Source organism: Streptopelia decaocto (assembly GCF_964273445.1).
Source record: "Streptopelia decaocto genome assembly, chromosome: 7".
Taxonomy (NCBI): domain Eukaryota; kingdom Metazoa; phylum Chordata; class Aves; order Columbiformes; family Columbidae; genus Streptopelia; species Streptopelia decaocto.
The window spans coordinates 12871993-12886109 of NC_138661.1; the positions used below are offsets into that span (position 1 = coordinate 12871993).

Below are 14117 nucleotides of genomic sequence, written 5' to 3' on the forward strand. Positions count from 1 at the left end.
AGGATTTATGGGAATGCCACTTTCACTGATGCCAGCTGACATGCAGACACAAAAATAAATGGAGTCACTGTCAAAGAGCTCCATTTCCCCTGTTAAGCCAGAGGGTGCTGTGCCTGGAAGACCATCCAAGCAAGAGGGGGTTGTCAGGGTGACTGAAGAAAGAGCATGCAGTGCATCCACCACTGCATGTGTGCCAGGAGTGCAGACCGATGCAGAGAGGAAACTCTCTGGAGATTTGACAATGAACAGTTACTCAAAACCCTGCAGCTCCAGTGAGGACAGCTTTGAGTTACAGGGTAGCACAAGGTCAGAAGCTAAAAGCTTTGTTAAAAGCAAAAATAAGGATGAAGGCTATCGACCCCATCGATCAAAGCACTGTCAGAAAGGGGGTGAAAAATCCCACGGACTGGAACACTCTTCTCTATACCCAGCAGAAGTGGGAAATGCAAGCCAAAAGCTCCAGAGACAGAAGAAGACTCACAAGAAAAGCAGTTCCTCTGCATCTGATTTGAGCTTGTTGAGTCAAGGATCATCAAGTTCACTGTCTGTTGTGGAAGAAAAAATAGAAGCTAAACTCAAATTCTCTCAATTTATTAATGAAGTTACTTTCAGAGTGCTTGATCCCATGAGCCTGAGGGCATACAGAGCTGCTAAACTGAAAAGCACCTTTCCAACCAGTGCGAGAAGCCTAGATGATTTGCATATTAAGAGAAAGTCTCCTGAAAGCTGGAAAGACAACATTCCAGATGGAAAAACCCATGAAGAAGTAGACTTAGAGAGTCTGAGAAATGATGACATGGTGGCTGGACCACGAACACGCAAATTAGAGAAATCTTTGTCCCTGGATACAAGTCAGTCTCTCAGGTCACTTGAAAATGGCACCTCATATAGAACAAGTTCTGGCTTACCTGTAGAAGTTATGATTTCCCAAAGGAAAGGAATGCCAGCCACAAAATCTGCATCTCTGCCTAGAAGTACAAGCATGGTGAGCTTTCTCAAATCACTTCTTTGGGGGGTATGTGACAAGTACTTGTGCATTAATGTGACTATTTGAGAAGTGTTTCTGTCTTCCTGGGTAAGTTCTTACTGTGGACACATACTTTTCTCCAGGGTGGACCAAACATGGAAGGTTTATGTTTAGTAGCTGAAGAAACCAGCTCTAGGAGGTATGAGGGGAAGGAAATAGACAATACAACTCTCTACTAATTTTAGTTTGGTGTCTTCAAGGAAGACTTTACGGGATCAAACAAGAAAGGCATTTATATAACCAGGTCAGCTCTATACGAGCAGTCAAGGCACGCTCAGAAAAGGCTGAAGAGGGTACTGTGGGAAACTATTAAGGCAGTCAAGCTCACTAGCTTAAGAACTTGCTCAAGTCTCTCTGCATTCAACAAGCATGCTCAGGTAGTGGGTTTAAGTACTAGAAAGAGCTCTGACATCCTGGAAACACTGCTAAGGTTTGTGTGTCTGGAGTTAAAACAGCTAGATTGATAATTTCTTTCTTGATTTTTCTGAAAAAAAAATCTTTAAGAACTGAAAAAGACAGGGAAAAAAAAGGATGAAGTTTTCTTCTATGGTCTGGCCAAAAATATTTAAGTTTTTAATTTTTTCTTATGAGATTCTTTGGTTGGTTAAGGAAGAAGTATTTACATCTATGGAGGGGGGCAAAGGGAAATTGTTGTTCTTTGCTTGCACGATATTGTCGGAAATCCTGAGCCATCCAATCTTGAACTGATAGATTATGGTATTATGTCTCCAGAGCAGTAGTTGCAATCCTGCTAAAACAATAAAGGTCCAGGAACTGTTGCTTAAGGCTATACACAGATATTGCTAAAATGGGAGCTGCTTCAGCTGCATAATTCTCTAAAAGGTGTATTCAAATTTAAAAACAAAGATTGTCTGTTTTCAGAGAGGACTGTAGCAAGTGGGAGAACATCCCAGTCTTTCATGCAATCATTTCATGCAATCTTCCGCAATCCAAGCTTAGGATGTCCTTGAATGTTTTGCTTATTACCTATCAAAGATGGCCAGAGGGAGAAGAGGTGAAAGATAATGAAGCATGGAGAGAATTTGCATGCTGCGCCATGCCACAGCTCCACAAAGGGAGCTGTCCTGCAAAGGAGCCAGGAGGCTCCAGCCTGAGCCCATGGCAGGATGCACTTTTTTCACATTTCAATTAGCCATCTGTCAGAGCATCTTTTCCAGTGGACTTGCTCGCACTGCACAGATTGGAACATCCAACCGATCGAGTACTAACTGACTAAACACTCCTGAGTGCTCTATGATTCCACTCAGTTAATGTAGGCATCAGTCTACTCCAATTTAAGTATCAGCCTGCTCTAAATCTAGTCATTTAAATTAAACACAGTAGTTACCAAGCATTTTACCCCAACTAACAATGCCTCACAATGCAAAGCTCCACACAAGAAAGGAGTGTCAGGATGAAAAACAAAACCAAAATACATTCAGCCACACTTACAGATTCATGCCTCCTATATGCAATAAAACTTTGACTTCAATGCAATTTATTTAGCACAAGTCCTCATCTAAAGTATGCCTAGTATGAAGCAAAAGTATAACTGTACAAACAATCTTGGGTGCCATTATTGTAAAGATATTTTAAAAGTACTTAGTTATGTAATGTTCATTCGAATACACATCTAGAATATTGCCTAAAACTGTCTCAAGTTTCAGCTGTCAAGTTATTATTCATATGCGGAAGATAATCTTTGAGAGAAAAAATGGATCCGGTTACATTGACTTAGACATTAAAACAGGATAGCAGAAGTATAACAACACACGTTCTGAAGAGCATAAAAGAACACGCTTGAAAGTCTGAGGTTAAACAAGGTGCACCTAATAAAAAAAAAAAATCTGACATAGAAGAGGAATGCTGTAACATTGCCTCCTGTCACATTTTTTGAAGACTCTGAGGTGTCCACAACTGTGTCTGCACTACATTTGATGTCTATATTGGATCCAGACCCACTAAAGTGATTTTGAGCTTTCAGACTTCTGAAAAATGGTCAAAAAGTTCAGGGACATTTCTGGAGCAAATATTTATCGGTTTGCAAACAGCTGCCATTGAAACGAAACCTCACAAAGAAAACAGCTTCACTGTAGATCTGTGCAGAGGAATTTCCAGACAGCTAGTAGCATCAAAAAGGATGCTCTATTTAGTGACTGAAGTTAAAGGGAATTCTGATACGTAGAAGGCAATTACAAAATTCGATAGACATGACATTGCTATGGTCTAAATATTTTAGTAACCTGGACAGCAGGATGAAATTATTTCTCATGTCTATGCATTAATCTAAATTTGGAGTCACTGGATAAATAAGTAGGAAAGCAAATTGATTTAACTAGAGGAAAGAAAGCCTCTGAATCCACACCAGTGCAGAGGAGGGTATACAACTCAAGACTATGTTGTATTTCCAGGTTGAAATTAAATGACCAGTTCATTAGACTGAAAAATGCAATAAAAGTCTGAGAAGGGTTGTACACAATGAAAAGTTTCTTAGAACTGAGTAGGCATGCTTGTCAGAGTCTGTCAAAGAACTGATGAACACAGAGAGTAAGAAATGTGGATGGGTCCAAACAATACACATTTTCCTCAAATCCAGGGTATTTTTCCAACAAATCCAGGCATGAAAGGAGACAGGTATGACCTAAAGTATTTAATTTCTATAGCCCTCAAGACGCAAGGGGACAAATGCCTGTTACAAAGGCTTGCATTTTTATAAAATGCAGAAGGGTGAAGCACAAGCTAGAATAACACTCCTTTTCATTCCACTCACAAGAAATTAATATTACCAGAATTACTGTAAAGAAGAAATGTGACCAATCTAAACATTTATATAGTATGTGAAGAAGATTAAAACCCTGAAACACCTAATCCAGACAGGCTGTTTAATTCTTAAGGAACCTTATAGGTAGCCTACTGAAGTAAAGTGTCATAGAAATTAACACAAACAAGGAAAGTGACACTATTTTCTACTCTTTCTGCTTTCTATCATGCAAGAAGATTCCTGCTGTTCATTACTGGTTCTCTTGCAAAAAAGAATGCTTAGCATGGGGATGGCTCTCTGAAAGTGCAGAGGAATCTTTGGAAATTATAGCCTTGCACACCTGAACTTCCAGGCATGCAGAAACCTGAGGGAGAGCAAGACTGTCCTGCAAAGGCTGTGGTAGAATGTCATAACAGTAGAAAATTCAACTAATCTTCCATTTCTAAAGAAACTCAGTTTCTAGGGCACCCAAGTTCTAGCAGAATCTCACTGAAAGAGCAGACAAATGGTGATTTTTGTTGCTCCAGGCCAAAGGTCTTTTATAAAAGAAGGCTTCCAGTCCTCTTCCGGCCTTCCCAGTCTGCTACCATGCTGTAAAAAAGGCAATTGTTTTGTTCTTGGATGAATGCCTAATCTTTCATTTCCATTTACAGTACAGTGATGCTTACAAGTAAGATTTGGGTTCTAATACTTTATAGTGGAACATATCTATTATTTAACTGACTCATGCATGTAACACACTAAAAGACAAATAGTAAGAAGTGGCACCAGAAGTGCAGAATGGTGAAGTGATTTGCCCAGATCAGTGATAAAGTCAGCAGGAGAACACAGGCCTGAAAATCTTCCGGTGACCTGTTTTCTGGTGTGTTCCTGCTGCTCTTTCAGGCAGGCAAAGCAATGTAGAATTGCCCTCAGCAGCAGCAAAACTGAAACTCTGATCCACAGCTCTGATAAGTCAAAGTTACCAGAGGAAAGTAAGAAGGAGAACTATATCAGATGCATCAGTTCTTCAGCATGTGACATGCATATGACAAATCATATAATTAAGGCCTCATATGAGTCTTGTATTACAATGGAAAATGACACATGACCACCTTTCCTGGCATTCTGGCCTCTGTCTTGCACTGCTACCTCACACTACATGGCTTAGATGTTTGCACCCCTCTGCCTTGCAAACTGGAGGTGACAATGAGGCTGTCGGTAGTCTAAAAATGTTCCATCAAAATAGATACTAAAATACATGGCTTAGTACCTTTACCAAAAACTTGACTGAGAAAAGATATCAGTCACTTCTTTTCAACATTCAGAGACATCAGACAAATACAGCAGTTTTCAGATTTACTAGTTTTAAACTCATTATCATACGAAGTGAGCATAGCCACTGAGCTGCCAGCAATAAAAATAATGAAAACTTCACTCTGTTGTTTTTTCATCCTCTGCAGATCCCTGAAAACAGTCCCTGTGTCTGGTAATACTGTATAAGAATAACAGGTCAAAACAATTGCATTTGGGTGTGGAAAGTTGAGTACCACATCTTTAGTCAATTAGTGCTGCAGTTTCTCAGTACTTCCAAGTATTTCTATTGCATCATTATAACCTCTCTCCTGATACCAACATTGGCTGTTTTTCTATACACCACTATTATAAAATTGTCACTCCGGGTGCAGTAGTAATGAGAAGTATTACAAGTGTTTGCAGATGTGTACACTTGGAGCTCCCTAGTAGGTAAATTAGCTTTATAACACTTCATAGGTGTTAGGCAGCCAAATACTCTAAGGTATAAAATCTGACAGCCAAAAGAAATTGTAGTGTTTTCTGATCCTCACTCCATCTGAAATCAAAGACACACTCGATTTTCCTCTGATAAAGCTATCTTAAATATCTCCTCAATCTCTGAGCAGACTTGGCCATGTTAGGTTTGAAGCAAGTAAAAGTATTGGTTGTACCAGTAGCAGCCAAGCTGGGGCAAGATGGACCTCATCAAAGACTGACAGTCTAAGTACTTACCCAGATTCATCAGTTAAATATAGTGCTGACTCCTCTCCATTTTTTTTTGTAACATTTACGGTACAGTCACAAGATATGGGAAGCCAAGAAGGCCATGAACAATTTCATCTATAGTTAACTCAACACCTCTTGTCCCAATAATGTGGCACTGACTCCTTTTCCTACTGCTGAGAGGAGTGCAGCAGCCATGTACTGTAGGAGAGATCAGCATAATGTTTTTAGAGCAGCAGCTGTGACATCGTTTTACAAGAAACAGTATGAGCAGATGGTGTTTAGAGAGTTCTCCTTGCCTGCTCTAAAACACCTCCGTTGGGTCACTAATGGATCCTTCGTCTAGTCAAATACAGAGCATAAAGCTACAATGTTCCCAAGATGACGCATATGGTCATTTACAGCTTCTCAGCTCATCAAATACAAATTAGATCAAAATCTTCTTTACAGAGCGTAGACATCTATAAGCCAGAATTCGAACGAGTAAGCTATTTATTCAAGACAGGATAAAATAATACAGTCTGAGCTCCTTGGCAATAAAAAGAATGTGTTTTCAATGAAATTAAGTATATCATAATAAAGCCTGCAAGTTTTGAAGTTAGGGTTTGTTATCCTCTCTCCTCCCTGCCCAACTCTTCCTCTCCCCGTCCCCCAACCCCCAAGGAAACAGAAGTTATTGTAATGGCAAATCTCTTCAGAGGATTCAGGGCTCTAGGCAGAATACAAAACCATTTTCCAGCCAAATCTACTATTTGCCTTCAGAGGGGCAGCTACTCAGCCAGAGAAAAATGCTGAGTGCATGCCGTTCACATTGCTTTCGATATCTCTTGGCACCAACAACAGAAAGGCAACACTGGCAATCAAAAATGTTTCATGTTCCTTTTCCAGTGATTTTTGCTAAAGGGACATTTCCCCTTCCTTTGAGTTTGAAAATCACTTCTCAGTTGCACTCTCTATCTTTGGGTGACTTTAGAAAGAAATGGTACTTTCAGAGTAATGGAAGCCACAACAGGCTTATACCAATTATCATCAGCACAGATGCCTGAAAACTGCAGAGCCAGACAAGGGAAGGCAAAAGAGCAAGAGGTGGAAAAGACCAATAGATCTTTCTTCTCTGGCCCAGGTTTGATCTAAAAGCCTTTCTGTGTAATGTATGACAACAGATTTTAAAGGCATTTCAACCCATTTTTTGTTTTTTCTTTCATCCAGTAGCCTGTGTTTGTCATGTTTACAAACTATTGGTTTTTCTGCTCTGCCATAGCATGGTTTTGGTTCTGCATATATATATATGCAGAAGATTTCAGCATACAGTGACTCTCTTCCACAGACATATGCGATAATTAACACAAGCATTTCATCTCGTCAACATAGTGAAAATCTCTAAATTTTACCAAGAAAGGTTCAAGTGCAGAGCACTGCCCAGAGTCAGAGGTCACTCTGATTTATATTTTACTTGTAAGTGACTTAATATTTTTGCCCCACACATTCTAAGGTTTTCGGGTCTATTAAAATTCTGCCCACTGATGTACTGTATGCCTTGTTCTCCCCCCCACACCCTACCCTATTCCCCCATGCTCAAATGTCTAACCTGAGTAAAATAAAAGTTCACTTCTTAATATGAACCTAGCACAGCATGCAATTTGGGGGCAGAAAAAAGGGAATCAGTATTACATTACTCTTCCAAAGCTTCACTTGAAATAGCCTGTGTTCTCTGTAGGTCTTCATGCTCCATGAGTTTTAGTCTCACATAAGAAACTGTAGCATTAAAATTTTGAGACCAAAAAATTTCAAGAGCAGAAACTTTTATGAGTTATAAGATGGATTGAAGAGTTTCATACTAAATGTGGGCCTCATAAATGAAACCTACATGCCCCAACACCGTGACTCATGTCTCAGAACATCAGCAACTGCCGGTTTTGGCCTCAGGTATGATAAGGAGAAGCAGGACCCCATTTGGGAAGCTGTTTTATGTTTATAAAATACATATTTTTTCATAAAGCTCTAAAATATGGCATTTTCACAGACTGGCTCAGACATTTGTTTCAATGACTTCCTCTTTGCAAAGGGGCTTAAATTTGACCTTCTCAGATGAAACTCTTCAGTGCCAGGAGTTTTAGATGACAGGAAAACACATCTTGTGGATAAGAAAGAAGCAACAGATGCCATAAATCTTGGCTTTAAAACAGTCTCCCATTCTATTCTCATAAGCCAGCTAGGAAAACATTGGGAAAAAATATTAATAGATAGACACAAAACTGATTGGAAAATCTTATTGAGAGGGTAGTTCATAATATTGTGAGTGGGGTGTCAGGGGGATCAATGCTATTTGGTATTGGCAAGTAGATGCATTTGCTTTGAGATAACATTGCTATCCATCTATGGAGAGTAAATAAAACATTCAATTCTGCTCATTTGTCTGATTTGGAAACTACAGAAGCACACTTATACCCCTGAGTAATACTTTTGAAAGGATGCTTGTGAAATTTCCAAAATACTGACTTCCCAAGAATAAGCAGGCCTTTATCAAGTTTAAAGGAAGCTTTCCCATCTGTGAAAATCAGCCTTGGTGGAAAAGCCTTCAAATTGTTGTCTGTCTGTCTGTCTGTCTGTTTGTTTGTTTTTCTGGTGCTACAGAAAACTTATTCAGTACCTAGAATGGACAGAAGTTGTTTAAACATCCCACTGTTCCTCCCATCCCTCAAATCACCACTGTATCTACAACTAAATGTTGGGAGATTAGTGTTGCAAATAACTCTAGTGAGCTGGATACAACAGCACTGGAGTACCTATTCCTGAACACATAGCTCGTGGACTGTAGCCTGCAAAGCCTTCTGCTATGACACTGTTTGCCAACAGCTCTCAATTTCCAACACTAAATTCAATATCTGCAAAGATAAACTAAAATTATTCAAATGCACATCTGTATCTGTCAAGCTTATGAGCTGTTTGTATTAATAATTGATGATAGTTGGGCAAGAACCATCAGTGATATGGCAGTCTCTGCCTCCTGCTCCGTGCTTGGATAGTGAGAGCATTTAAAAAAAAAACAGAGAATGAGGAATAAATACTAGGCCTGTTCATACTGCAAGACTTGTTATCTTGAAAATAAAGAGACATTTCACCCTAAAAACAGCTGTTCCCTAGATAACTGTAGTAACAAAAACCTGCTTTGTGAGCACGGTTAAAATGAGCAGCTATTGAGGATTCAAAAACTGGTTCACAATCCCTTATTTCTACAGCAGCCAGCCAGACCTTTGCACCACTCGCTATGCTGCGTTGTGCTGCGAGCTCACAGAAAGTACCAGACACGTCCTATTTCTGTAGACTCAGAGCTGAATCACAGTCTTGCAACAAGAAAACTAGGACTGTCTGTGAGCCAGCAGGATGCAAAAACACACCAATGGCTGCTGGTAAACAGGGGCTGGAGGGCACCATTGGGCCTCAATGGTCCTGTCTACTGTCTACTGTCTACTGTTCCCCATCCTGCCCACAGCCTCAGACCCCATTTCAGCCTCCCAGGGCTGTCAGCCCCCGTGTCAGCAATGCTGTACAAGGCCAGTCTCAACTTCCAATGGCCCTGCCCTGCCTGGCCATGGGCCTCACCAAGCCAGGCCCACAGCCCAGCCCAGCCCTACTTCCAGGGAGGCACCCCATTCCCCACAATGGAGCACACAAACAGAGGAAAGATGGAGGCAATGCTGTGCCAGACACTCACCTACCACTTCAGCAAAGCCCGTCTGCGAACAGCAGTAGAAGATAAAATATTTCCCAGTACACGAGAGATTGTCACAAGGAGGAACAGAATCACCATATTGCAAACTATGCAAAGCCAGAGTTACTCATCGTAAGAATTAAAATGGAATAACAAATTGGTAAAAATAACTGCTAAAATTGTCTTCATGGGTGCCAATATTAAACGTTAAAATGTAGAAAAGACTCTCCATTTGCTTTGGATGTACCCATCTTCTTCATCTTTCAGTATTTTGAGGTTTCTTCTTGCTTCTTTTTTTGACTTTGTAGTAAACCAAAATGGATGCTAAACCAGTCAACAAAGTTACATGAGGGAAGTGTACAGTCCATTACAATTAATGCAGTTAATTAAAAATACAATTAAAACAGAAACAGTAATGAGAATTGGAACACAATAAATAATTAAAACAAAATTAGTTTGGCTCTTTTGTTGAGCCACTCAGTCCCCAGTTAAAAGTAAATGGCTTTTTGCTTCATTGACAGCTACAACAGCAGACCTTATGCAGCTCTAAGTTCTCCTTACAGTGTTAGGGGGTAAGTGCACAATTCCCTCTTTTCCCACCTTCTCCTTGCTCTACCCACCTTCTGTAACCAGTCTGCCTTTCAACTCCCAGTGCTGCAAAACTGGGAGCTGGACTGAGGAGTTGCAAATGCAGAACAGGAAAGAAGCATATGGTGGTAGAAAATAACAAAAAGCCTGTTCATTATTCCAACAAAACATGAAACATTCCCCTACAGCAGGAGGGAAGCTGTTGGCAAATTATTATTTATCTGTTTATGTTGAAAATAGGCAAAGGCAGAAAGAAGTAGGACTGTTCCCCTCACAAGCTACTGCCAGCTTTTTTTTGTACCTTGCTCATAACCAGTTTGGGTTATAAGAGCTAACATTGCAGGAAGCAATCTGGGAAGGAAAGGGGCTTTGTTCTTTAAACATCAAGCTTTCAAAACAAATTCTGGGTACTAACATGGCTAACTGCTTCATTTTTGAGCTCAGATCTACAGGAATCACTTTTACAGGTTATTGTGTCTCTGTCTGATATTACCACAGCAGTGTTACAGCTCTAGAAATTGTGTATTGACAGCTGTGGTTGGTTTCCTGCTTTTCTTGTATTCATTCACCTCTTACGTGTTCCTTCCTTGAAGGAAATAAATCTCTCCCTCGAGTTGGGAAATGTTACTGACAAAGAGCAGGGTGCTGAGAAGAAATATTCAGCTTTGAATTTCTTGTTGCATAACCTCTCCAGTTCTTTGAGAAGGAAGAAACAAATGAACCCTTCTGTCTGAGTCACTATTTAATAACAGAATAATTAGCTAAACATCATGACAACTAGGGATTAAGTATTTTCCACTCTTATTGGATTTCTATCATCAGAAGAAAAACAACAGGTAGCTCCTCTAATAACTTAGTTATTTTGGTACTATAGATCAATAGCTTGATTCTTGCATTGCTCAAAACTATGAAGCTTAATAGCTATAATAAATATTAGCATGTGTCCTCTAAGCTATAGTGGGATTTTATGAAGGTGTATGTGCATTGCAATAATATGTCAGGAAGAACTAGCTAACAAATGTCTTTCAAATCCTTACTTTCTGTTGAACAACAATTGTTAACACAACAGCTGCTCCATGCTGATTGTTGTTTTATGTACCAACAACTATTTTCCAGATAAGCATTGCTGCAAAATATAGGTGAAACTGGACATAGATTTATGGGGGTTTACCACTACACATGAGACCCTTCTATTAAATTTGGAGTATAATGGAAGCTCCTGAGGCAGATGAAAGCTTTCCTGAGACAGTCAAAGCAAGGGAGGGCATAATACTGGCTTTTCTTACAGTTGCCTTCACTGGTTTATTGCCCATCTTGTCACTGTTTCAGTTTCCCCAGCTGTAAAATAAGAATAGTTCTTAATCAGTTTTGTGTAGTGTTTTGAGATCATCTCATGGATGTGTTGCAAAAACAGACCTTATATACATAGTCTGAGGAGTCCATGCTAATGTACAGCAGAATTTTTTCGTATACCTCTGTAGTGCTTACCCAATATAAAACCACAGTACTTGATCTATCCTGCTTAGGAGTGTTTCTGTTCTTGCTGTTCTTAAATGTTTATGCCTTGCTTTGCTTTTTGTTAAGAACTTTTAAGATGTAGCCTGTTACTGAAAACATGATATCTTTTCCTGAGCTACAGAATAGAAAATTAAATTATGATGAGTGCTAGAATATCAAATAATCTTTATATCTGACAGGAAATAACTTCAAGAACACTGTGTGCAGTCTATTCGGCAAGGTAAAGGCATAGCGCTGGAAGATACTTATAAATGAAGGTATTATTTTAGTTTGGTGAGAGCATGGGATAAACTTTCTTGAGGTACCAAGGGAAAACTGAGGTTTGTGCCATAATACCTCAAGACATGGACAACTGTTTATTTCCCTCCTCAGTTTCCTAAAACTATGTGAAGTGAGCAGCCCTTTCTCAGTGGGCAGTTTTGCATGAGTGTCACTCCCAGAGCCTTCTTTCAGCAATTAAATTAGACACACATTCTCCCAGAGAATTGTCTGTTCCCACAGACCTCTGCACACCATTCTTTGTTTACCAGAGCAGACAGGTTGACGCTGAATTGTGACACAAATAGCTTTTCTTAGCTCTTTAACACTTAATAAAGCTTATGAACCCCCTAGTCATAACAGAATTTTATGAAAACGTGGGCATGTCCCTCCTGGATGATGCGAAGAAAAAAATAGAGAATGACTAGCTTCTAGATTGCTTTAGTTTGTTGAGAGGAAAAATTCTATATGGCAGTGAACAGTCCTTAGCTCCAGACCAGTTAATCTGGTTATTTCTAAGGTTACTTAGACCCTATTATCACATTAACTCTTTTTTTTTTTTTCTTCCAAATCGGGGAGTCACCTCTGTAAACCTTAGTAATGGCATGAGTGTTATATTTTCTAGGGAGAGTTCTTGGGTAACAAATATAACAAAGGTGCTGGATGTGCACAAATATATCTGCAAAGCTGTCCTCATTGGTCTTGTAAGGACATCTAAATCTATGAACTTCATAAACCCCATGTGTGCCATCTAAATTTCTGTTCCTGAAAACATTATTCCTTTGTACATATGTAATTCCAGTTGGGCTGTATGTAACCAAAAAAAATAAATCAATTCCATCTATAATGTCAGTACACTGTCAACCCCTGAAAATTCTGTTTGCATGGAATGACTACATGATGTGGCAAATTTAACTGTCTTGTCTCAGCTTTGTCCTGAGACTTCCAGCAGTCATGCTGGTTTTGTCAGCCACAGCCTGGGACTCGCAGCATCTCTGAACTGCAAAGTTGATGCAGTTCAGACTTAGTTCAGTCACAGACTTTCTATATTTGCACTTTCCTTTTATAGCTCGAAGTTAAAAATACCTCACATTTCTGTGTCAAGTACAGCACTCAAACCCCTGTAATGCAGTTTTGCAGTTAAATTACTGTGTCTGGATCAGCTGGAAACTATTAACTTCAGTAAAAGTGCAGCAGAACTTGCTACTGTCAGAAATAAATGTACCTTTTTATTATCTTGCTTTCTGTAGTCATCCATTACTTTCACAGATGATGGGTATACCATTAAAATCTTTTCCAGTTGTTTTCTGTATTTCCAAAAATACTCGATCTAGCAGACGTTTGCACAGCTTTGCTTCTCTTTATAACTTCTGTGTTTCTGTTTACAACTGGTTTAATGGGGTATTGTGTGTTCACTCTGGGCCTACAATACTTCAGATAAATTCTCTTTATCCAGCAATACATTTCCACCTGTCTCTACTTAACAGAACACATTAAAACTTAACTGACAGCCATGTTAGTGTTTTATATTAACACTTTACCTCTCTAAATATCAAAAGCAGAAAACACAAAAGAGAACTCGGGAAAAAAGAAGCAAGCACTAAAGGAGTTATAGCTTTTTATGCACTTCTGCCCTAAAAGCCTGAAACTATCACTGGATTTTATTTATTTGCAGAAAAATATGGTTTGAGGATTATGCCAAATACTGTAAGTAGGGAAGTCTAATGATACGAGTGCTGTTATTATCAATGTATAAAACATGATGGCCACTGTGGAACTGCTCATTACTGAAGAAGGTGAAGAAAAGGATTTGGGAGCCTAATCTTGCAAACACTCACTGTGCGGCATTTTGCTTTCTGATCTGTTAGACAAAGAAACAAATAAAGGCAGACAAGTACTTTCATGTGCTTGGAGTCACTGCTCTTCCTTACTCTTCGGGTTGTACGTCAAAACTGGATGAGATGCATGCAACAAGTACTGCTTTGAGGTAACAGAGGGGCAGCTTTGGGGCTGATTCCCAGGAGGTAAATGTAGTGACGGTTTCCCTTGGACCTCATCACATATGAACTGGTCAGCCTGGTAGTCTGGTAAGCTTGCAGAACCCCTCACAAGCTTGTCCCTCCCATGGAGTCAGATTCAGATCACCCCAAACTCCTGCTGACAGCTACCTTCCTGCTCATCTCAGCACAGGCATTGCTCAGTCCTGAAATGCCTTGAAAACTATGCAGTTACAGCTCTTGTCATAGACATGGAGA

At 39.7% G+C, this 14117-nt stretch overlaps 1 protein-coding gene across 1 annotated transcript in view; it reads left to right on the forward strand.

Annotated features, from left to right (window-relative positions):
• Positions 1-220: 220 nt before the first annotated feature.
• Positions 221-14117, forward strand: part of BEGAIN (brain enriched guanylate kinase associated) — a 153594-nt gene continuing 139697 nt past the window's right edge. The window contains exon 1 of the mRNA XM_082058296.1: positions 221-985. Coding sequence (XP_081914422.1) covers positions 242-985 — 744 coding nt within the window. The 5' untranslated portion in view covers positions 221-241. The remainder of the gene's footprint in view (positions 986-14117) is intronic.